General features: G+C 42.9%; 1 protein-coding gene across 2 annotated transcripts in view; it reads left to right on the forward strand.

The window, feature by feature from the left end:
- Positions 1-24,812, forward strand: part of HAPLN3 (hyaluronan and proteoglycan link protein 3) — a 56,051-nt gene extending 31,239 nt beyond the window's left edge. For both annotated transcript variants that reach the window (XM_067471454.1, XM_067471455.1), the window contains exons 2-5: positions 1,803-1,951; positions 6,831-7,199; positions 12,883-13,185; positions 20,740-24,812. In XM_067471454.1, coding sequence (XP_067327555.1) covers positions 1,803-1,951; positions 6,831-7,199; positions 12,883-13,185; positions 20,740-21,020 — 1,102 coding nt within the window. In that variant the 3' untranslated portion in view covers positions 21,021-24,812. The remainder of the gene's footprint in view (positions 1-1,802; positions 1,952-6,830; positions 7,200-12,882; positions 13,186-20,739) is intronic.
- The last annotated feature ends 406 nt before the right edge of the window (positions 24,813-25,218 follow it).

Here is a 25,218-nt window from a genome sequence, read left to right on the forward strand (position 1 = left end):
GGCCTGGAAATACCTATAACCACAGCTCCACGCAATAGTCCAGAACATGTAAACAGTTTATTTTAAAAACACATAAAATATATTAAAAATCAGGAACAAAGAAAGATGAGGTATATTCCAAAAAAGGTTTAGCACTAGGTGATAACCAAACAGGAATTCAAATGTCTCATACAGATCCAAAGGTAACTCAGTCCAGGAATAGCTAAAAATCACAATTACAGCATAAATCCTCAAGCAAAAGGTATGCTTAATAAAACTTGAGCAGGAATATGAAAACAAGAACATAAAAAACTTCCAGGATACATAAATCCAAAACCAAGGCTTGACTTGAAACAAGAATCAGAGAACTCAGGCCGAGCTTCTCACTCAAACACTATGTTGCCTGAACTAACTCTTAGGTAAACAACTTGCTATTTAATAGACACCCATGAAATCATTCCTTTTCCCTTGAATTCTCCCCACCACTTGCCCATGCAATAACTCTCACCTATTTTCTGCTCTGATATGTAAACGAAGACTTTTGTTGATCTCCGTAGCTCCAGGTATTTTTCCCCGAGAGCCTTCCATATCACTTAGCTCTTTGCCCAACTCCTTATTTACTGTTACAGTTTCTGGCTAAGTTGACAGGTGACTTCAAGGCACATAGACACACCAGGCGCTGACTATGAATGGGCAACTTTCAGACCTACACTGTCCTGTCATAGGTTTTATTTATTTACAGTATTTATGTTCCGCCCTTCTCACCCCGCAGGGGACTCAGGGCGGATTACAATGTACATAATATACATGGCAAACGTTCAATGCCATAGACACACAACATATATAGACTGACACTCAGAAGCTATTTAACATTCCAGCTTTTCATGAGGGTATTCTGACCACCAGGGGAGCTGTCGCTTCACTGTCCATTTGTGACACTGATGAAGTACTTCCTCATTCTTTGCATGCTTGCTGGAGGTTATTATGGCCTCGTAAATTAGTTAAATTAGCCTCCCCAAATAAGTGGTACCTACATTTCCTACTTGACAGATGCAACTGTCTGATGCAACGTATTCTCCCCTGTGAACCATCAAGATTATTAAGATCGTCTGGAGAGGCCCTATTCTCGGTCCCACCGGCCTCACAAGCGCGTCTGGTGGGGACGAGGGACAGGGCCTTCTTGGTGGTGGCCCCGCGACTCTGGAACTCTCTCCCACTGGAGATCAGAACCGCCCCTTCTATCCTGACATTTAGGAAACAGGTGAAGACGTGGTTATGGAGACAGGCTTTCGATGAATGAGACAACATCCTAAGATTTGGATGGAAGATGATGTATAATCGATTTTAGTATGACGACTGACCACTGTAGTTTTAAATATATTTGTTGTTTTAATATGTTATTGTAATATGAACTATGATGTTTTACCGATTGTATGTGTTTTTATGGTTGGAAACCGGTCTGAGTCCCTCAAAGAGGTGAGAAGGTCGGTATATAAAACTTTGAAATAAATAAATAAATAACTGTCTTTTGGGCTGCAAAGGTCAACAGCAAGCTACACAAATTGGTCGGAAGCTCACTCTGACTTGGGCTGGCTTTGAACTCATGACCTTTTGGTCAGTAGGGATCTTAATGCAGCTGACTCCCAGCCAGCTGTGCCACAGTCCTGCTGCAGTTTCCTGTGTCACTAATTTGTGTAAACATGCCACAACTCTGAAATGTGTTTATCCAATGCGCATTGACATGAGGCACCGGTGGGCTGTGATGTCAAAGAGAAATGCCTTAAATACAGAAATAACCCTGGTCTTGCTCCTTTCACTGTCAGGGTCTCCTTCTGGCCTCTCCTGCAAGTGATGCTCATCCCTCTGGTTGTGATGCTGCTGCAGACTGGCAGCTGCCACTGCGGCCTCCCTTTCTACAACGGCTTCTATTATGACCGAGTGATGAATGACAAAGGCAATGGCAATGGAGAAGGTAAGTGGTACTTACTGGTAGGTGTTCTGTGCTAGGACTGGCTGTTTGACGCACTCCGACCTGAATCGCAAGCGCGATTGGTGGGGATGAGAGAGCCTTCTCGGTGGTGGCCCCTCATCTCTGGAACTCACTCCCTAAGGACATCAGGCATGCCCCAACTTTGGCAGTCTTTAGGAGGAGCTTGAAAACGTGGTTGTTCCAGTGTGCCTTCCCAGAATAAGGAACCCTTAGCATTATGTCCTCTAAAAGCACTTTATACTGATTTAGGATTGCTTGTACGTTTCCACCAACGCCCTACCTTCTCTGTCTTGTTCATGCCCAGCATTATTTTTTAACTTTAATTACATTTGGCCCAGCCATAGATTTTAAATGTGTTTTGTGCTATTGTTCAATGTTTTTGCTATTTATGTATGAGTTTTATTTTTAATTGCTTTGTATTGTTGTTGTTGTTCATTCGTTCAGTCGTCTCCGACTCTTCGTGACCTCATGGGCCAGCCCACGCCAGAGCTCCCTGTCGGCCGTCACCACCCCCAGGGTCTCCTTCAAGGTCAGTCCGGTCACTTCAAGGATGCCATCCATCCACCTTGCCCTTGGTCGGCCCCTCTTCCTTTTGCCTTCCACTTTCCACAGCATCATTCCCCCTTCTCTAGGCTTTCCTGTCTCCTCATGATGTGGCCAAAGGACTTCAACTTTCCCTCTCGTCTCCTTCCCTCCAATGAGCAGCCGGGCTTTCTTTCCTGGAGGATGGACTGGTTGGATCTTCTCGCAGTCCAAGGCACTCTCAGCACTTTCCTCCAACACCACAGCTCAAAAGCATCTCTCTTCCTTCGCTCCGCCTTCCCGAAGGTCCAGCTCTCACATCCGTAGGTGACTACAGGGAAGACCATGGCTTGGACTAGGCAATGGATCTTGGTTGCCAGTCTGATGTCTCTACTCTTCACTATTTTATCGAGACTGGACATTGCTCTCCTCCCAAAAAGGAAGCGTCTCCTGATTTCCTGGCCACAGTCTGCATAGGCACTCATCTTTGCGCCTAGAAATACAAACCCTGTCACGGCCTCCACATTTTCTCCCTCTATTTCCCGGTTGTCAATCATTCTTGTTGCCATAATCTTAGTTTTTTTGACGTTTAGCTGCAACCCGGCTTTTGCGCTTTCTTCTTTCACCTTGATGAGAAGGCTCCTCAGCTCCTCCTCGCTTTCGGCCATCAGAGTGGTGTCATCTGCATATCTGAGGTTGTGAATGTTTCTTCCAGCAATCTTAACCCCAGCCTTGCTTTGTATTAGTATTGTATTAGTATTTGTATTTTGCTTTGTATTATTATTATTATTATTATTATTATTATTATTATTAAACTTTATTTGTACCCCGCTAGCATCTCCCGAAGGACTCGATGCGGCTTACAAAGGCCGAGGCCTCAAAACACAACATAACAATACAACACCTAAAGCAAATTAAAAACAGTTAGCGCAATATTAAACAACAAGCAATAAACAATACAACAAAACACTATAAAAACTGGGCCGGGCCAAAGTAATGGGTACAAGGTTAAAAGTGCTGATGTGACAGGTGATATGTAAGGATTGTAGGGCAAGTGCAGTGTGTGGCAATCTCAATTCTAGTAAAGTGCTTCTGGGACTTGTTGTTGGAGATTCCTATTCTGGAAAGGCACATCGGAACAGCCAGGTCTTCAAGTTCTTTCTAAAGACTGCCAATGTAGGGGCCTGTCTAAGATCTTTGGGGAGGGTGTTCCAGAGTCGAGGGGCCCACCACAGAAAAGGCCCTGTCTTGCATCCCCAGCAAACACACCTGCGACGCAGGTGGAATCATGAGCAGGGCCTCTCCAGATGAACGAAGTGAACGCGTGGGTTCGTAGATGGAGATGCGGTCACGCAGGTAGGCAGGTCCCAAACCGTTCAGGGCTTTGTAGGTAAGCACCTGCACCTTGAATTGGGCTTGGAAAATAAATGGCAGCCAGTGGAGCTCCTTGAACAGGAGGGTTGACCTCTCTCTGTAAGGAGCCCCAGTTAACATCCTGGCTGCTGATCGTTGGACCAGTTGGAGCGCATTACAGTAGTCCAATCTAGAGGTGACCAAGGCATGGACCACCCTGGTTGTTATTGTGGTTGTTATTGCATGTATTGATGTATGGTGGGCTCGGCCTCATGTAAGCTGCACCGAATCCCTTGGGAGATGGTAGCAGGGTATAAATAAAGTATTATTATTATTATTATTATTATTATTATTATTGGTGTAAACTGGCACATGTTCCTGCTATAGCAGGCATGGGCAAACTTCGGCCCTCCAGGTGTTTTGGACTTCAACTCCCACAATTCCTAACAGCCTCAGGCTGTGCCTTCAATTCCATTTCCTTATTAGAGTGTCAGCCGCTTAAGCGTGACACTCAAAGAATTCTACAGTGTTGATGGACCTTTCAACACTTCATTCTTGTGCATGCTCAAGCCTGCCTTCACAACAATCCAGGCAGGAAAAACACCTTTTGCTTTTAACAGTGAAAGCTTTGAGATTTTTGGAAAGCTGTGTTCTATCCACAGTGTCATTTTTTTTTTGCTTTTAAAGAGATTCTTCTTAATTTGCTGTTTATTACTTACAGCTCAAAGTGGGATATAACATACTGTATATACTCGAGTATAAGCTGAGTTTTTCAGCCTTTTTTAAGGCTGAAAAAGCTCCCGCTCAGCTTATACTCAAGTCAAAATAATTTATTATTTTACTCTGTTTTTTACTCATTTTTATTAGACTTGTTTTACTCTATTATTATTATTACATTTACATTATTTTACTCTATCATTATTATTACATTTACATTATTTTACTCTATTTATTATTGCCTTTAATATTTTACTCTATTATTATTACATTTAATCCTTTATTCTATTTATTATTATTACATTTACATTATTTTACTCTATTTATTCTTATTTTTATTACATTTATTATTTTACTCTATTATTGTTATTATTATATTTACATTATTTTATTCTATTATTACATTTATTATTTTACTCTATTATTGTTATTATTATATTTACATTATTTTATTCTATTATTACATTTATTATTTTACTCGATTATTGTTATTATTATATTTACATTATTTCATTCTATTATTACATTTATTATTTTACTTTATTGTTGTTATTATATTTATTATTTTACTCTATTATTACTGTTATTATTACATTTCCATTACTGTATTCAATTATTATTACATTTATTATTTTACTCTATTATTGTTATTATTATATTTACATTATTTTATTCTATTATTACATTTATTATTTTACTTTATTATTGTTATTATATTTATTATTTTGCTCTATTATTATTGTTATTATTACATTTCCGTTATTGTACTCTATTATTATTACATTTATTATTTTACTCTATTGTTATTATTATATTTACATTATTTTATTCTATTATTACATTTATTATTTTACTTGTTATTATATTTATTATTTTACTCTGTTATTATTACATTCCCATTATTGTACTCTATTATTATTACATTTATTATTTTACTCTATTATTGTTATTATATTTACATTATTTTATTCTATTATTACTGTTATTATTACATTTCCATTATTGTACTCTATTATTATTATTATTATTATTATTATTATTACATTTATTATTTTACTCTCTTTATTCTTATTGGAAGGATACATAAGCACATTTACATTGAAAAAGGTTAGAATAATGGTTTAATCAGAGTTGGACAGTCCTATCCTAAATTACAGTTTTATGTAAATATTAACAAACATTTAACCTACTGATGCCTCAATAAATGTAATTTTATTGGTATCTATTTTTATTTCGAAATTTACTAGTTTTACTGGTAAAGTCGAGGGTGGGAAATTTACTGCATTTCCCACCTTTGACTTATACTCAAGTCGATAAGTTTTCCCAGTTTTTTATGGTAAAATTATGTGCCTTGGCTTATATTCAAGTCTGCTTATACTTGCGTATATATGGTAATTGGAGCCCCCAGTGGCACAGGGGGTTAAACCCCTGTGCTGGCAGGACTGAAGACCGACAGGTCGCAGGTTCGAATCCAGGGAGAGCTCATGTGGGACACGAGAGAAGCCTCCCATAAGGATGATAAAACATCAAAACATCTGGGCATCCCCTGGGCAACGTCCTTGCAGACGGCCAGAGAGTTCCACTGCTGAACGGCTCTCACAGTCAGGAAGTTCTTCCTCATGTTCAGATGGAATCTCCTTTCTTGTAGTTTGAAACCATTGTTCCATCGCGTCCTAGTCTCCAAAGAAGCAGAAAGGAAGCTTGCTCCCTCCTCCTCCCTGTGGCTTCCTCTCACATATTTATACATGGCTATCATATCTCCTCTCATCCTTCTCTTCTTCAGGCTAAACATGCCCAGCTCCTTAAGCCGCTCCTCATAGGGATTGTGCTCTTGAGACCCTTGATCATTTGAGTTGCCCTCTTCCTCTGGACACATTCCAGTTTGTCAATATCTCTCTGAATTGTGGTGCCCAGAATTGGACACAATATTCCAGGTGTGGTTTAACCAGAGCAGAATAGCGCATGGGGAGCATGACTTCCCTACATCTACACACTATGCTCCTCTTGATGCAGGCCAAAATCCCATTGGCTTTTTTTGCTGCCACATCACATTGTTGGCTCATGTTTAACTTCCTGTCCACGAGGACTCCAAGATCCTTTTCACACGTACTGCTCTCGAGCCAGTCATCCCCCATTCTGTATCTTTGCATTTCGTTTTTCCTGCCAAAGTGGAGCATCTTGCATTTGTCACTGTCGAACTTCATTTTGTTAGTTTTGGCCCATCTCTCTAATTTCCCCCTGAATTCTGCTGTCTCTCTCTCTCTCTCAGTTCACTTTAATGGTGTGAAGCTGATGGTTGAGACATCGCAGGATGCCATCTTCTCCCTCCGCGGTGCGAACGTCACGTTGCCTTGCCACTACTACTACTCGCCCAAACTGGATGCCCCGCGCATGATCCGCATCAAGTGGTCCAAGCTGAAGGAGGACAGCACCAGGGATGCGGATGTGCTGGTTTCGTCTGGGTTGAGACACCGCAGCTTTGGTGACTTCCGAGGGCGCACACGCCTCCAGCGCTCGGCTCCCCATGAAGTGTCCCTTGTGATCAGTGACCTGCGTTTGCGCGATGCGGGGAAGTACCGCTGTGAGGTCATTGACGGGCTGGAAGATGAGAGTGGGACTGTGGATCTCGAGCTGCAAGGTGAGTGGCGTGGTGCTGCGACAAAGCCACAGCTTTCCCAGGAGCAGGATTTTTGAAAACATTCCCTGAACTGCTTGCAGATTATCATTTATGGGGATTTTCAATAATAGCATGTCTCACCTGCATCTGAAAGTGGGACAATCCATTTTGACACTTATGTGAGTGTCACAACATGTGCGGTTCCCACTGGGGCAGTGGTTCTCAACCTTCCTAATGCCGCGACCCCTTAGTACAGTTCTTCATGTTGTGGTGACCCCCAACCATAAAATTATTTTCGTTGCTCCTTCATATCTGCAATTCACTGGACCAAATTTGGCACAAATACCAAATACGCCCAAATTTGAATACTGGTGAGGTTGAGGGCAGATTGATTTTGTCATCTGGGAGTTGTAGTTCCTGGGATTTATAGTTCACCTACAATCAAAGAGCATTCTGAACTCCACTAACGATGGAATTGAACCACACTTGGCCCACAGAACTCTCAGGACCAACAGAAAATACTGGAAGGTTTTGGTGGGCATCGACCTTGAGTTTTGGAGTTGTAGTTCACCTACATCCACTCAAACAATGATGAATCTGAACCAAACTCAGCACAATCACTCAGTATGCCCACCTGCAAACTGGTGAAGTTTGGGAAAAATAGGCCTTGTCATTTGGGAGTTGTTATTGCTGGGATTTATAGTTCACCTACAATCAAAGAGCATTCTGAACTCCACTAACGATGGAATTGAACCACACTTGGCCCACAGAACTCTCAGGACCAACAGAAAATACTGGAAGGTTTTGGTGGGCATTGACCTTGAGTTTTGGAGTTGTAGTTCACCTACATCCACTCAAACAATGATGAATCTGAACCAAACTCAGCACAATCACTCAGTATGCCCACCTGCAAACTGGTGAAGTTTGGGAAAAATAGGCCTTGTCATTTGGGAGTTGTTATTGCTGGGATTTATAGTTCACCTACAATCAAAGAGCCCCTTGAACCCAACCAATGATAGAGTTGGGCCAAACTTCCCACACAGAGCCCCCATGACCAATAGAAAATACTGGAGGGATTTGGGAGGAATTGACAGTGATTTAGGGGAGATGTAGTTCACCTACCTCCAGAGAGCACTGTGTTCCAAAGACCATCAGAAATATGTGTTTTCTGATGGTCTTTGGTGACCCCTCTGATACCCCCTCGCGACCCCCTCAGGGGTCCCGACCCCCAGGTTGAGAAACACTGCACTGGAGATTCAAGAACGTTGCAGCAACAGGTCTGTGTTGTAATAAACGTACCAAGCAGCAGGTGGAAGCAGAAGCCTACACATTTGGGGACATTACAATATCTGAGTCCAATGTGTTCAAGCAAGAGTGGATGCTGTTTATACTAATAGAGATCTCAAGCAGGAGCCAGACTTCTGGAATTGCTGTTGGTTTCTGTTCTCTAAACTAATAGGAATCGACAGTCCAGAAAGGTTACACAGTTAAAGATTTCAGGCTGGGACTAATTCTGTCCTAGCCGATTACAGTGTACATTCCCTCTTTGTTAGATGGCTTAGGGACCAGAGCACTGGGAAAAAGGAGAAGTAGCTGAAAAGCTTGCAAGTGCACAAATATTTATGTGATAAATGTGTGTGTGTGTGTGTGTGTGTATAATGGCACACTGGTGGCGAAGTGGGTTAAACTGCTGAGCTGCTGAACTTGCTGACCAAAAGGTTGGAGGTTCGAATCTGGGGTGCGGAGTGAGCTCCTACTGTTAGCCCCAGCTTCTGCCAACCTTGCAGTTCGAAAACATGCAAATGTGAGTAGATCATTAGGTGCCACTTCTGCAAGAAGGTAACAGCACTCCATGCAGTCATGGTGGTGTGTGTGTTTGTGTGTGTATATATATATAATGGCACACTGGTGGCGCAGTGGGTTAAACTGCTGAGCTGCTAAACTTGCTGACCAAAAGGTTGGAGGTTCAAATCCGCGGTGCAGAGTGAGCTCCTACTGTTAGCTCCAGCTTCTGCCAACCTTGCAGTTCGAAAACATGCAAATGTGAGTAGATCATTAGGTGCCACTTCTGCGAGAAGGTAACAGCACTCCATGCAGTCATGCTGGTGTGTGTGTTTGTGTGTGTATATATATATAATGGGACACTGGTGGCGCAGTGGGTTAAACTGCGGAGCTGCTGAACTTGCTGACCAAAAGGTTGGAGGTTCAAATCCGGGGAGTGGAGTGAGCTCCTGCTGTCAGCCCCAGTTTATGTCAACCTAGCAGTTTGAAAACATGCAGATGTGATTAGATCATTAGGTGCCACTTCTGCGAGAAGGTAACAGCACTCCATGCATTCATGCTGGCCACATGACCTTGGAGGTGTGTACGGACAACACCGACTCTTGTCAGAGGTAAAGGCCTTCCCCCTTTTTACAGTGTCTGGAGGTGATGCTCAACTCCGGCCACAGGGAGGTGCTCTTGTTCCATTTTTCCATGCTAAGGAACCTGTTGGACTGGATGATGGCCCAGGAGGTCTCTTCCAACTCTTTGATTCTATGATTCTATGAGTAAAAAAAGCAGTGTGTGGTCACAAAATTGTCAAAAGGGTGGACCAAGCATCAGAAATATGGTTCAGGGTTTACATTTACAGAGGTTGAAAAGTGAGTCATTGACACGGCAAAGTCTTCATAGAATCCTAGAATCCAAGAGTTGGAAGAGACCTCCTGGGCCATCCAGTCCAACCCCATTCTGCCAAGAAGCAGGAATATTGCATTCAAATCACCCCTGACAGATGGCCATCCAGCCTCTGTTTAAAAGCTTCCAAAGAAGGAGCCTCCACCACACTCCCTCTGGGGCAGAGAGTTCCACTGCTGAACGGCTCTCAGTCAGGAAGTTCCTCCTAATGTTCAGATGGAATCTCCTCTCTTGTAGTTTGAAGCCATTGTTCCATTGCATCCTAGTCTCCAGGGAAGCAGAAAACAAGCTTGCTCCGTCCTCCTCCCTGTGGCTTCCTCTCACATATTTATACATGCCCATCATATCTCCTCTCAGCCTTCTCTTCTTCAGGCTAAACATGCCCAGCTCCTTAAGCCACTCCTCATAGGGCTTGTTCTCCAGACCCTTGATCATTTTTGTCGCCCTCCTCTGGACACATTCCAGCTTGTCAATCTCTCTCTTGAATTGTGGTGCCCAGAATTGGACACAATATTCCAGATGTGGTCTAACCAAAGCAGAATAGAGCATGGGGAGCATGACTTCCCTAGATCTAGACACTTGTGTTTGAATTGGCTGCTAAAACCCATTTCTTTACAAAAGACCCGATCCTGGTGGAAATGAAAATCTTCCCGAAATCTTTTATTAATCTGCATCAAAAGAGCTGCCATAATATTTGGACTCACTTTGGGGTGGTTGCTATGGAGACTGTCATGAAGAGTGACTTTATGTCAAAACGTGTCACTAGAGACCTTTGCCTAAATTGCTGTGGCGGCTACGGATATGTATTGCCAAGAAGTTACTTTGATCTCCTGATAGAAGCCTGGATGGGTAACTTAACTACTGCAGTTGGTATTCCTTTCTGAGCCACTAGATGGCACCAATACTCCTTTACAGTTTCCTATCTGGACTTTGGTTTGGAAACAAAGACTTCAGGAGTCAAATAACTTGTTTTGATGTGACTCTTTTCCTTGTAGAATGCACGAGAAACGACATGTGAAGTATAGTTTGGAAGTATGTTTACAGCCAATTTGGAAACCTGATTGAAATGAATTGTGACAGTAAAAATTGGATTGCACTTCCCCTTCATCCGTGGCAAAGAAAGCTGTGGAGTGATTGGAATTGAAACACATCAGGCTGGATCATATAATCCAGTTTCTGAATCCAGATTGTCTGCTTTGAACTTGAGTATACGAGTTTACATTGCTATATAATCCAGTTTCTGTATTGTCTGTTTTGAACTGGATTTTATGGGTGTACAATGCCATATAATCCAGTTTCTGAATTCAGATTGTATGCATTGAACTGGAGTATACGAGTTTACACTGCCACATAATCCAGTTTCTGAATCCAGATTGTCTGCCTTGAACTGGAGTATTTGAGTTTACATTGCCATATAATCCAGTGCCTGAATTCAGATTGTATGCATTGAACTGAAGTATATGAGTTTATATCACTATATAATCCAGTCTCTAAATCCAGATTGTCTGCATTGAACTGGAGTATATGAATTTAAACTGCCATATAATCCAGTGTCTGAATCCAGATTGTCTGCCTTGAACTGGATTATATGAGTGTACACTGCTACATAATCCGGTTTCTGAATCCAGATTGTCTGCATTGAACTAGATTATGTGTGTTTACACTGGCACATAATCCAGTTTCTGAATCCAGATTGAATGCATTGAACTGGATTATATGTTTACACTGCCACATAATCCTGTTTCTGAATCCAGATTGTCTGCATTGAACTGGATTATATGAGTTCACACTGCCACATAATCCAGTTTCTGAATCCAGATTGTCTGCATTGAACTGGATTATATGAGTTCACACTGCCACATAATCCAGTTTCTGAATCCAGATTGTCTGCTTTGAACTGGATTATATGAGTTTACATTGCCACGCAATCCGGTTTCTGAATCCAGATTGCCTGCATTGAATTGGAGTATATGAGTTTACATTGCCACGCAATCCAGTTTCTGAATCCAGATTGTCTGCTTTGAACTGGAGTATTTGAGTTTACATTGCCATATAATCCAGTGCCTGAATTCAGATTGTATGCATTGAACTGAAGCATATGAGTTTATATCACTATATAATCCAGTCTCTAAATCCAGATTGTCTGCATTGAACTGGAGTATATGAATTTAAACTGCCATATAATCCAGTGTCTGAATCCAGATTGTCTGCCTTGAACTGGATTATATGAGTGTACACTGCTACATAATCCGGTTTCTGAATCCAGATTGTCTGCATTGAACTAGATTATGTGTGTTTACACTGGCACATAATCCAGTTTCTGAATCCAGATTGAATGCATTGAACTGGATTATATGTTTACACTGCCACATAATCCTGTTTCTGAATCCAGATTGTCTGCATTGAACTGGATTATATGAGTTCACACTGCCACATAATCCAGTTTCTGAATCCAGATTGTATGCATTGAACTGGAGTATATGAGTTTATATCACTATATAATCCAGTGTCTGAATCCAGATTGTCTGCCTTGAACTGGATTATTTGAGTGTACACTGCCACATAATCCTGTTTCTGAATCCAGATTGTCTGCATTGAACTGGATTATATGAGTTCACACTGCCACATAATCCAGTTTCTGAATCCAGATTGTCTGCTTTGAACTGGAGTATGTGAGTTTGCATTGCCATACAATCCAGTGCCTGAATCCAGATTGTCTGCTCTGAACTGGATTATATAAATTCACACTGCTACATAATCCTGTTTCTGGATCCAGATTGTCTGCGTTGAACTGGATAATATGTGTTTACACTGCCACATAATCCAATTGCTGAATCCAGATTGTCTGCATTGAATTGGATTATACGAGTTCACACTGCCATGTAATCCACTTTGAAGCAGATGTTCTTGATTCAGAAACTGGATTATAAAGCAGTGAAGATTGAGCCTCAGTTTCATAAAGCTCAGCAGGTCCACACATTGCCCACTCCTGTTTTAAAACCCTCCTCCTCCTCTTCCTCCTGTTTAGGGGTGGTCTTCCCTTACCAGCCTCACCATGGGCGCTACATGTTCAACTTCCATGAGGCGAAGAAGGCTTGCGAGGAGCAGGATGCGGTCATGGCTTCCTTTGAGCAGCTCTTTCAGTCCTGGATGGAGGGCCTCGACTGGTGCAACGCAGGTTGGCTGATGGACGGCACCGTCCAGTACCCCATCACCCTTCCACGGGAGCCTTGCGGTGGGAAGGATATGGCTCCGGGCATCCGGAACTACGGAGAACGCCACAAGAGCCTCCACCGCTTTGATGCCTTCTGTTTTTCATCCGCTCTGAAAGGTGAGCTGGGCTGGTGAGCAACTCATTTTAACCACCAGGTTACTTTAAGAAAGAGGATGGCAGATCGGGAGCTGAACACATCTCCCTTTTGTTTTGGCTGAATTTTGACCATGTTCTAGGTCAATGTTTCTCAACCTTCCTAATGCCGCGAACCCTTAATACAGTTACTAGTTTCTTGTGGGTTTTTTCGGGCTATAGAGCCATGTTCTAGAGGCATTTCTCCTGACGTTTCGCCTGCATCTATGGCAAGCATCCTCAGAGGTAGTGAGGATACAGTTGTGCTAGTACGGCTGTACCAGGAGCTCCAACTTATAGAATCATAGAATCAAAGAGTTGGAAGAGACCTCATAGGCCATCCAGTCCAACCCCATTCTGCCAAGAAGCAGGAATATTGCATTCAAATCACCCCTGACAGATGGCCATCCAGCCTCTGCTTAAAAGCTTCCAAAGAAGGAGCCTCCACCACACTCTCTCCGGGGCAGAGAGTTCCACTGCTGAACGGCTCTCACAGTCAGGACGTTCTTCCTCATGTTCAGGTGGAATCTCCTCTCTTGTAGTTTGAAGCCATTCTTCCATTGCGTCCTAGTCTCCAAGGAAGCAGAAAACAAGCTTGCTCCCTCCTCCCTGTGGCTTCCTCTCACATATTTATACATGGCTATCATATCTCCTCTCAGCCTTCTCTTCTTCAGGCTAAACATGCCCAGTTCCCTAAGCCGCTCCTCACAGGGCTTGTTCTCCAGACCCTTGATCATTTTAGTCGCCCTCCTCTGGACACATTCCAGCTTGTCAATATCTCTCTTGAATTGTGGTGCCCAGAATTGGACACAATATTCCAGGTGTGGTCTAACCAAAGCAGAATAGAGGGGTAGCATTACTTCCTTAGATCTAGACACTAGGCTCCTCTTGATGCAGGCCAAAATCCCATTGGCTTTTTTGCCGCCACATCACATTGTTGGCTCATGTTTAACTTGTTGTCCACGAGGACTCCAAGATCTTTTTCACACGTACTGCTCTCGAGCCAGGCGTCACCTATTCTGTATCTTTGCATTTCATTTTTTCTGCCAAAGTGGAGTATCTTGCATTTGTCACTGTAACTTCATTTTGTTAGTTTTGGCCCATCTCTCTAATCTGTCAAGATTAGACAAACTTTATTTGCTTTGTATTAAATGTTTGCTTGCAGTCCAAGGTTTCAGGGGTTCTGCAGAAAGGTGGTTTCCTTTGGTTGCAGTCATAGGGCAAGTCACCTGTCCATCATCGTTAAGTTTTGGTTCCGCCCCTTGCTCAGGGCAATTGGGAAGGGAAGGGAGCTATTTTTTAGTTAGTCTCAGCAAGGAAAGCTAATGTAGAGGACATGTACATTTGGAGATGCACAGGGAGGTGTGGCAGTTGTTAGATGGCGGGAAGTCACATTAGAAGGAGGGCCACATCTCCCCTCTGACTCATTTCCTTTTGATGATGATGATGATAATATTATTATTAATAATAATAATCTGTATAGCTCTATCTGTACATCTCCAAAACCTGGATGGGACCAATGGGAATTGTAGTCCCTAAGAGCCAGAGGCTACCTAGTTTGGGAAGGCTTTCCTAGTGGCTATATTTTGAATTAACTACTATTTCCAAACTGGCTTCAAGACAATACATTACTGTAGTCAAACCAGGACATTACTAGATAATTACTAGGCTTGGTTGATCAAAAAAAAAAAAGGTTCAAAACTCATTTCGGATGTGGTTTGTTTCTAAAGTCAATTCCGATTTTCACTTAAAAAAATAGATAAATCAAAACTTTTCGAAACTTCAGAGACTTCCAAATTCTTTCATTAATGGTTTGATAGTGTTATTTCCTGTTTCATTGGGTGGTCTTTACTTTGAAAGTAGTTTGTTTTACTCCAGAAGCGAGGAAAAGCAAGCGGAGGAAATTCCTTCCTTCTCTGGTTTAAAACTGGCTTCTCCGGCTTTAAAACTGGCTTCTCTGGCTTGAGCCGAGGCCAGGGACGAGAAGCGGGGAAAAGCAAGAGGAGGAAATTCCTTCTTTCTCTGGATTAAAACTGGCTTCTCTGGCTTGAGCCAAGGCCAGGAAATTCCTTCCTTCTCTGGTTTAAAACTGGCTTCTCTGGCTTGAGCCGAAGCCAGGGACCAGAAGCGGGGAAAAGCAAGAGGAGGAAATTCCTTCCTTCTCTGGATTAAAACTGGCTTCTCTGGCTTGAGCCAAAGCCAGGAAATTCCTTCCTTCTCTGGATTAAAACTGGCTTCTCTGGCTTGAGCCAAAGCCAGGAAATTCCTTCCTTCTCTGGTTTAAAACTGGCTTCTCTGGCTTGAGCCAAGGCCAGGAAATTCCTTCCTTCTCTGGTTTAAAACTGGCTTCTCTGGCTTGAGCTGAGGCCAGGAAATTCCTTCCTTCTCTGGTTTAAAACTGGCTTCTCTGGCTTGAGCTGAGGCCAGGAAATTCCTTCCTTCTCTGGTTTAAAACTGGGTTCTCTGGCTTGAGCTGAGGCCAGGAAATTCCTTCCTTCTCTGGTTTAAAACTGGCTTCTCTGGCTTGAGCCGAGGCCAGGGACCAGAAGCGGGGAAAAGCAAGCAGAGGACATTCCTCCCTTCTCTGGTTTAAAACTAGCTTATCTGGCTTGAGCCAAGACCAGGAAATTCCTTCCTTCTCTGGTTTAAAACTAGCTTATCTGGCTTGAGCCGAGGCTCGAAGGCTGTTTTTCCAGGCCCCAGAACCCGTTAAGGCAGTGGTTCTCAACCTTCCTAATGCCGCGACCCCTTAATACAGTTCCTCATGTTGTGGCGACCCCCAACCATAACCCTAACATTATGAATCGCCACGTAAATAATGATCTGCAGGACGTATTTTCATTCACTGGAGCAAATTTGGCACAAATACCCGGTATGCCCAAATTTGAATACTGGTGGGATTGGCGGGGGGATTGATTTTGCCATTTGGGAGTTGTAGTTGCTGGGATTTATATTTAGCCTGTAAACAAAGAGCATTCTGAACCCCACCAACAATGGAATTGAACCAAACTTGGCACACAGAATTCCCATGACCAACAGAAAATTCTGGAAGGGTTTGGTGGGCATTAACCTTGAGTTTGGGAGTTGAAGTTCGCCTATATCGAGAGAGCACTGTGGGCTCAAACAATGATGGATCTGGACCAAACTTGGCACGGATACTCCATATGCCCAAATGTGAACACTCGTGGGGTTTTGGGAAAATAGACTTTGAGATTTGGGAGTTGTACTTGCTGGGATGTATAGTTCACCTACAATCAAGGAGCGTTCTGAACCCCAACAATGATAGAATTGGGTCAAACTTCCCACAATTAGCTTCAGGGTCTCAGGCTGTTAGGAATTGTGGGAGCTGAAGTCCAAAACACCTGGAAGGTCAAAGTTTGCCCATGCCTTTTTAAAGGAAGTAACTGGAAGTAATTCCTGGTTTTTTTTCCAAGCCCCTTCTTCAGCCTAAAACACACTAAATGAGACCATAAACATGGTGTGTTTTGATCCCTTAATGGGTTCTGGGGCCTGGAAAAACAGCCTTGGAGGCTACATTTGGCCCACCATTTGGTCTAATTCCCCTGGAGAGTGTCTAGTAAGGGAAGGCTGCCAACTGGAGCCAGTTCATGAAGACATGTCTCCTAAGAACATAAGATTCTGCATTATACTAAGTAGAGATGGAGCAGAAGTTCGCATTAATAGACTTTAAAAAAAAACCACATTTATCCTGTTCCTCATCTGTAAGACTATTAATGAAAGTGAATGCCTGTCTTTTGATTTCCCATCACCAAACTCCTTTCTGTTCCTTCCCTTGAACTGCACAGAATTCAAAGTGCTTGGCTAAATGTGTTAATGTTTGATAAAAGCGCATAAACAAGCGCCGGGGGAGAAGGCGTTCCAATGTGTGCATTACGAAAAGTGGAGACAACTGTTGAAGTTAGGAAAATGCACAGCCAATACGCACGGGTTTCCAAGCAGGAATTTTGAAAAACTGACTCAACTTGGGGCCATTTCTAGTGGATAGGTATAGTGGTTGTTATTCCACTATAGATACTGGATGTGATTTGTTTTTGTTGCAATTTGCTTGAATGTTTTCCCCTTTTGGCATTTAATGTTTGACATATATGTTGGAAACCACCCGAGTCCCTTTGGGGAGATAGGGCGGTCCACAAATAAATAATAATAATAATAATAATTATTATTATTAGAAACACAACAAGATGAGTCCACAGTAGACAAGATCACTCTGCTGGCTGTTGTATTGCATATTATTATTATTATTATTATTATTATTATTATTATTATTGGGTTGTTGTAGGTTTTTTCGGACTATATGGCCATGTTCTAGAGCAGTGATTCTCAACCTTTCTAATGTGGTGACCCCTAAATAAGGTTCCTCATGTTGTGGTGACCCCCAACCATATTTTCGTTGCTACTTCATAAATAATTTTGCCTGCCAGGAGTGCCATTTGGCTGGCTCAGGGGGTCGGCAGCCATTTTGGAGGGGGTGGGGCTGGGCAAGGCAGTTTTGCCCCCCCCCCCGGAAATGGCCGAACGACACCCCCCCAGGGGTCGCGACCCCCAGGTTGAGAACCGCTGTTCTAGAGGCATTCTCTCCTCTAGAACATGGCCATATAGCCCGAAAAAAACCTACAACAAGCCAGTGATTCCGGCCATGAAAGCCTTTGACTATTATTATTATTATTATTATTATTATTATTATTATTATTGGGGCCTCCTGGTGGCACAACAGGTTAAACCACTGAGCTGCTGAAATATTGGTGGCTTGAATCTGGAGAGCGGGTTGAGCTCCCACTGTTAGCCCCAACTTCTGCCAACTTAGCAGTTCGAAAACATGCAAATGTGAGTAGACCAATAGGTACTGCTTCTGCGGGAAGCTAACGGTGTTCCATGCTGTCATGCTGGCCACATGACCTTGGTGGTGTCTACAGACAACACTAGCTCTTTGGCTTACAAATAGAGATGAGCACTGTGAAGATCCCTTACCTTGCCAGCCGGGGTGGCAGGGCCTAGGAGAGGCAGGCTAGGTAGTTTCAGCTTAGAAGGCCTGGCAGAGGGCAGCAGGAGCCATCTTAGTTTAGGGAAAACTCCAGTTCAGAGAGGGGGAGTGGCCTAGGCCTGAGCCAGCCTTAGAGCAGCCAGGATTGGTTTGTTAAAGGGGGGCGGAGTTGGACTGTTTGGAGGGAAAGAAAGAAGCTGTTTTTAGTCAGTAGCAGTCTGGTTGATGTTAGAGTTAGAGCAGGGTTACAGTTTTAGGAGTTCGTGATTAGAATAGGCAGTTTGCCTGAAGTTTGGCAGCCAAGTGAGCTGTGACAAACTGGTTTCAGCTATTTAGAGAAGAAATAGCTGGGTTTTATATTTGTAGTAGGAACTGTAACAAGAAAAGAACCATTCTCATGCAACCGTTACGCTTATAAGACCAAGAACATTTTATCTGTAACAGCCAAGCTTACTAAACTGCATTCACTTCATTCTGTACCTCTCTCAATAAACGTTACTTGTTATTTTTTGAAACTTAAGCCTGAGTCAAGAGTACATCTGTGGATTTAGTCCCTTTTTTAAAAAAAAATCAACCTCACATGTTTTCTTTCCAAGAAGCTCTTTAAAGACATAGTACTTGGTGGTCTAAGAAGCCTTTTGAATAGTTTAAATAGCTAGAGGGTTCCTGTTCATTTAGTGTATGGTGGCAGCGAAAGTTTAAATAGAGAGACATCTCCTCAAGTGGTATATAGGTGCCAGTGAATTCTTTATTTTAAAGGAAGGACAGTTGGTGGGTTCTGTTTGCCCCCTGTCAAGTTATATATTGTTGGTGCCATATATAAAGGAGTTATTATATTTAGTGTCAGATGGTGGGATTGATCGTATTGCCATCTGCGTAGCCTTTATAAGTACCACCCCAATGACTAGATTTAATGTCAATGGGAAACCTTTACCATTATTATTATTATTATTATTATTATTATTATTATTAACAAGATTAGTATATTACACAGAAAACAAGATCACTGTGCTGGCTTTTGTATTTGATCATACGTCGGACACTTCCCAAGTGTCTAGGACTGTGTGATGTATCAGCGCATAATGCGTGCAGATCCCAGTAGGGTGCTCTTTTGCAGCTGACATATGGTAATTTTGTCAGTGCCAATTGTTTTTAAGTGCAGGCCAAGGTCTTTAGGCACAGAACCCAGTGTGCCGATCACCATTGGGACCACTTTGACTAGCTTCTTCCAGAGTCTTTGCAGTTCTTTATTATTATTATTATTATTATTATTATTATTATTATTTATTCCACTTTAGCTGTCGTGGTTCATGGGACTAATATAGTGGCATTGAATGGAGCCACAGCAGTTAAACATGGAATAATAGTGTTATGATTGTCTAGTGTTCATGGTCCACTGATATGGACTTGACTGGAATGACAATGTTTCTGAGATTCTGAAAAGCAAAGCAAAAACAGTTGACGTTCCCCTAGTACTGATTTAGACACCCGGTTTTGTGAAACCAGCATTGTCCACTTGGGTAGGCGTCTTTCCCAACCTTATGGATTAAACCATGTGCTCTGCCATTGAACTGAAGCTCAGCTCTGGTGTAAACATTTTCTCAAGGTGTCTTAAGGTAAAGGTAAAGGTAGTCCCCTGACATTAAGTCCAGTCATGTCTGACTCTGGGGTGTGGTGCTCATCTCCATTTCTAAGCCGAAGAGCCAGCATTATCCGTAGACACCTCCAAGGTCATGTGGCCACTGGCATGACTGCATGGAGCGCCGTTACCTTCCCACTGGAGCGGTACCTATTGATCTACTCACATTTGCATGTTTTCGAACTGCTAGGTTGGCAGAAGCTAGGGCTGACAGCGGAAGCTCACGCCGCTCCCCAGAATCGAACCTGCGACCTTTCGATCAACAAGCTCGGCAGCTCAGCGCTTTAACCCACTGTGCCATGGGGGCTCTTAGATATTCCTAAATTGCCTTAGATATTCCTAAATTGCCTTAGATATTCCTAAATTGCCTTAGATATTCCTAAATTGTCTTAGATATTCCTAAATTGCCTTAGATATTCCTAAATTTTCTTAGATATTCCTAAATTGCCTTAGATATTCCTAAATTGCCTTAGATATTCCTAAATTGCCTTAGATATTCCTAAATTGCCTTAGATATTCCTAAATTGTCTTAGATATTCCTAAATTGTCTTAGATATTCCTAAATTTTCTTAGATATTCCTAAATTTTCTTAGATATTCCTAAATTGCCTTAGATATTCCTAAATTGCCTTAGATATTCCTAAATTGCCTTAGATATTCCTAAATTGCCTTAGATATTCCTAAATTGTCTTAGATATTCCTAAATTGTCTTAGATATTCCTAAATTGCCTTAGATATTCCTAAATTTTCTTAGATATTCCTAAATTGCCTTAGATATTCCTAAATTGCCTTAGATATTCCTAAATTGCCTTAGATATTCCTAAATTGCCTTAGATATTCCTAAATTGTCTTAGATATTCCTAAATTGCTGGATAACCTGTCCTCTGTCTTTTCAACAGGGAGGGTGTATTACCTGGCTGACCCTCAGAAGCTTACCTTAGAAGAGGCGAAGCAGGCCTGCCAGGATGACAAGGCTGAGATTGCCAAGGTGGGCCAGCTCTATTCAGCGTGGAAGTTCCTGGGCTTGGACCAATGTGACGCCGGATGGCTGGCCGATGGCAGCGTGCGCTACCCTATCGCCTCTCCGCGGCCCAACTGCGGCCCACCAGAACCCGGCATTCGAAGCTTTGGCTATCCCAAAATGGGGAAATTTGGAGCCTACTGTTACAAGATGAGCTAAAGGAAGGAAGGGAAGGAGCAGAATGGGACAGCGCCCTGCGCGAGTGGACAGTGTTGTCGTCACCTGCCGCCATCAAGAGTTTATTTAAAGAGCCAGCTTGTGGGGGCCGTGTCTTGCTACATTGTTGTCTGTGTTGGTTTGTTTTTATGTTTTTGTAATGCAAAGCAGACATGTTTTGTGACTTATTTTGTTGCAGAGTTTTTTCAGCTTTGTTGTCAACATAATCCATTTGTAAGGAAGACTTGTGTTTCATGGGGATGGGGGTCTGATTATTGTGCCTTCTGGAATGGGGTTGTGCTAATCATTTGCAAAAGGGAGTATTCTGCTAGTTGCTGTGCCTTGCTCAAGGAATTCCCGCTCTGGTGTGATATTTTCCCAGTTCTTACCACTGTACACTTCATCCTTCTATAAATGCCGTCTTCCCTATAGAGCAGGAATGGGCAAACCCTGAGGGCTGAATGCAGCCCCTTGGACTATCTTCTCAGGCCCTTCTCTCTTTCACCATCCTATCCTTCCTTCCTTCTCTCTTTCCTTCTTCCTTCCCTCCCTGCCTTCCTTCCCTTCCCCTTTTCTCTCCCTCTTTCCTTCCATTCCAGCCTTTCGTCCTTCCTTCCTTCCCTCTTTCCTCCCTCCTTCCTTCTTCTTCCCTCTTTTTCTTTCTTTCTTTCCTTCTTTCCTTCTTCCTTTCTTCCTTTCCTCCTTTCCTTCTTTCCTTCCTTCCTCCCTTCCTTCCTTCCCTTTTGTCTTTCTTTCCTTCTCTTTCCTCTCTCCCTCTTTCTTCCTCCTTGAATTCCCTTCCTCCCTCCCTTTTTGTCTTTTCTTCCTCCTCTCTTTCCTCCCTCCCTCTTTCTTTCTCCTTGGATTCCCTTCCGCCCTTCCTTTCTTCCTTCCCTTTTGTCTTTCCTTCCTTTTCTCTTTCCTCTCTCCCTCTTTCTTCCTCCTTTGATTCCCTTCTACCCTTTCATCCTCCCTCCCTTCCCTTTTGTCTTTCCTTCCTTCCATCTTTCCTCCCTCCCTCTTTCTTCCTCCTTGGATTCCCTTCCACCCTTTCATCCTTCCTTCTTTCCCTTTTGTCTTTTCTTCCTCCTTTTTTTCTTTCCTCCCTCCCTTCCCTTCTACCCTTCCCTTCCTTCCCTTTTGTCTTTCCTTCCTTCCTTCTCTCTCCCTCCGTTTCTTTCCACCCTTTCATCTTTCCTTCTTTACCTTTTGTCCCTCCTTCCTTCTCTCTTTCCTCCTTCCCTCTTTCTCCCTCCTTCCGTTTCTTTTCCAACCTTTCTTCTTTCCTTCTTTCCCTTTTGTCCCTCCTTCCTTCTCTCTTTCCTCCCTCCCTCTGCTTCCAAACTTTTTTCCTTCTATCCTTCTCTTCCACTCTTCCTCCCATCCTCATCTTCCACCCTTCTTTCCTTTCTTCCTTCTCTTTTTTCTTCCTCCTTTCCTCCTGGGCGATGTTTAGCTGGGAGAAAAGAAGGTAGAGAGGGAACATGAGAACCATGTTTCAAGATTTAAGTGGTGTGTCATTGAGGAGAGGAGGAAGAACAAATTGACTTTCTGCTGCTCTAGAGACCAGGGTACAAGGAAGCAATGGTTTCAAATGGCAGGGAAAGAGATTCGACTGAAAAGATTAGGAAAAACTTCCTGAGAGTAAGAGCTGTTGGAGAGTGGCATAGGCTGCCTCAAAGTGTGGTGGAGTCTCCTTCTCTGTAGGCTTTTCTACAGAGGCTGTCTATTGGGAGTGCTTTGATTGTGCCTTCCTGCATGGCAGGGGTTGGACTCGATGTTCCTTGGGGGTCTCTTCCAGCTCTAGGATTCTAGGAGTATATATCAGGAGTAGGCAAGATGGGGTCTCACGGAGACACTTTTTCTCTCCTGTCCACCATCTCATCCTGACCAAGGCCTTTTGAGATCCAAATGTTTCCTGTCTTTCCTTCACTTTTTGCCTATGAAAGAGAAGAAGAAGGGGAGGAAAGGGCAGGGAGGGGGCTTGGGAAGAACCCCCTCCCTCCTGCCCTGCCCACCTTGCTCCATCCTGCTATGCAGCCCCCCAAGTTAGAAAGTTGGGCAAACTTTTGAAGTTGTATATTTACAACTTTGAAAGTTGAACCTTTGTTGTCTTTACAGTTCTGCAGACTGTCAAGACCAGGGTTTCTCAAGCTCTGCTCCCCCAGATGTTTTGGACTTTAGTTCCCATAATTCCTCACAGCTGGTAAAGTGGCTGGGATTTCTGGGAGCTGAAGTCCAAATCTCTTAAAGGAGCAGAGTTTGAAAAATACTGGTCAAGATAAACCTTCTTAAAAGCTGTGCCTTCTTATAACAGTGAATCGCATACCTCAGTCTGTGAATGGGTTGGTGACATCAAGAACTCACTTCCCCGTCCTAGAATCCGAAGTAGTTTTACGTTGAAGCAATGGCTAGCATCCTATGGGGAATGGATAATACTGTCTACCAATGTACTTTTGAATGGTTTAACACTACAGCACTGCGTGACAGTCATGTTCCCGGGAAAGGAGAATTGTTCTAGTTATGCCATGGAGACTGTTGTTGTGAAGGAGTCACAAGACGTAGCAGTATGGCACTTAGTAGAACAGCGTGCCATTGAGTAATTATAGTGCCAAGACAGGGGCAATGGTTCCCAGCACAGCCATGGGATACTGGTAATTCAGAATGGGGGTACTGGAATATATCATGGACAGCCTGTATCTAGATAGAGTAGGCATGGGAAAACTTGGGGTCCTTCAGGTGTTTTGGACTTCAACTCCCACAATTCCTAACAGCCTCAGGCCTCTTCCTTTTCCCCCTCAGCCTCTTAAGCCCATGTCTGAACTAGAGGAACATCTTAAGTTCATAGAAGAACATCTTAAGCCCATGCCTGAGCTAGAGGAACATCTTACGTTCATAGAAGACCATCTTAAGCCTATGCCTGAGCTAGAGGAACATCTTACGTTCATAGAAGACCATCTTAAGCCCATGCCTGAGCTAGAGGAACACCTTAAGTTCATAGAAGAACATCTTAAGCCCATGCCTGAGCTAGAGGAACATCTTAAGTTCATAGAAGAACATCTTAAGTCCATGCCTGAGCTAGAGGAACATCTTAAGTTCATAGAAGAACATCTTAAGCCCATGCCTGAGCTAGAGGAACATCTTACGTTCATAGAAGACCATCTTGAGCCCATGCCTGAGGTAGAGGAACATCTTAAGTTGCCCATATATATCATGGACAGCCTGTATCTAGATAGAGTAGGCATGGGCAAACTTGGGGTCCTTCAGGTGTTTTGGATTTCAACTCCCACAATTCCTAACAGCCTCAGGCCCCTTCCTTTTTCCCCTCAAATGCTTAAGCCCATGCCTGAGCTAGAGGAACATCTTACGTTCATAGAAGAACATCTTAAGCCCATGCCTGAGCTAGAGGAACATCTTACGTTCATAGAAGACCATCTTAAGCCCATGCCTGAGCTAGAGGAACATCTTAAGTTGCCCATTGGCACCGTTTTCTTGCTTATTCATTTTCCATCTTTATCATTGAAATGTTATGCATTATAGCTCATGGAGCGGGGCCTCAGTCTTTGTTTTCAAAGATCAGGTAACTTTAAGGGTTCAGACAAGACTGGGGCATACCTGCTTATCAATGTGAGAGTCCGTTGTCTGTTAGGGAGAGATACACCATGATCCGTGCCATGTTTGTACACTATCATTCAGAATTCTCTTCCACTTGGTTTCCATGTTAAATCTGTATTATTATTATTATTATTATTATTGAAAAAAAGATAATTAAAAATCACTTAAAATATCCAAAAATGGGATATCAAGGTGCTTGTTTACGAAGCTATTGTCCTCCCAACCCTGCTATATGCCTGTGAAATGTGGACCATCTATAGATGTTCACATGCAACTCCTGGAAAGATTCCATTAGCGTTGCTTCCGAAAAATCCTGCAAATCTCTTGGGAAGACAGGTGGGCAAATGTCAGCATGCTGGAAGAAGTGAAGACCACCAGCATTGAAGCGATGGTCCTCCGTCATCAACTCCGCTGGACTGGTAACGTTGTCTGAATTTCCGATCACAAGTCTCCCAAAGCAGTTGCTCTACTCCGAACTCAAGAATGGAAAAATTGAATGTTGGAGCGCAGGAAAAGAGATTTCAAGATGGGCTCAAAACCACCTTAAAAACTTTGGCATAGACACCGAGAATTGGGAAGCCCTGGC

Source organism: Anolis sagrei, chromosome 9 (genome assembly GCF_037176765.1).
Source record: "Anolis sagrei isolate rAnoSag1 chromosome 9, rAnoSag1.mat, whole genome shotgun sequence".
In the NCBI taxonomy this organism is placed as follows: Eukaryota; Metazoa; Chordata; class Lepidosauria; order Squamata; family Dactyloidae; genus Anolis; species Anolis sagrei.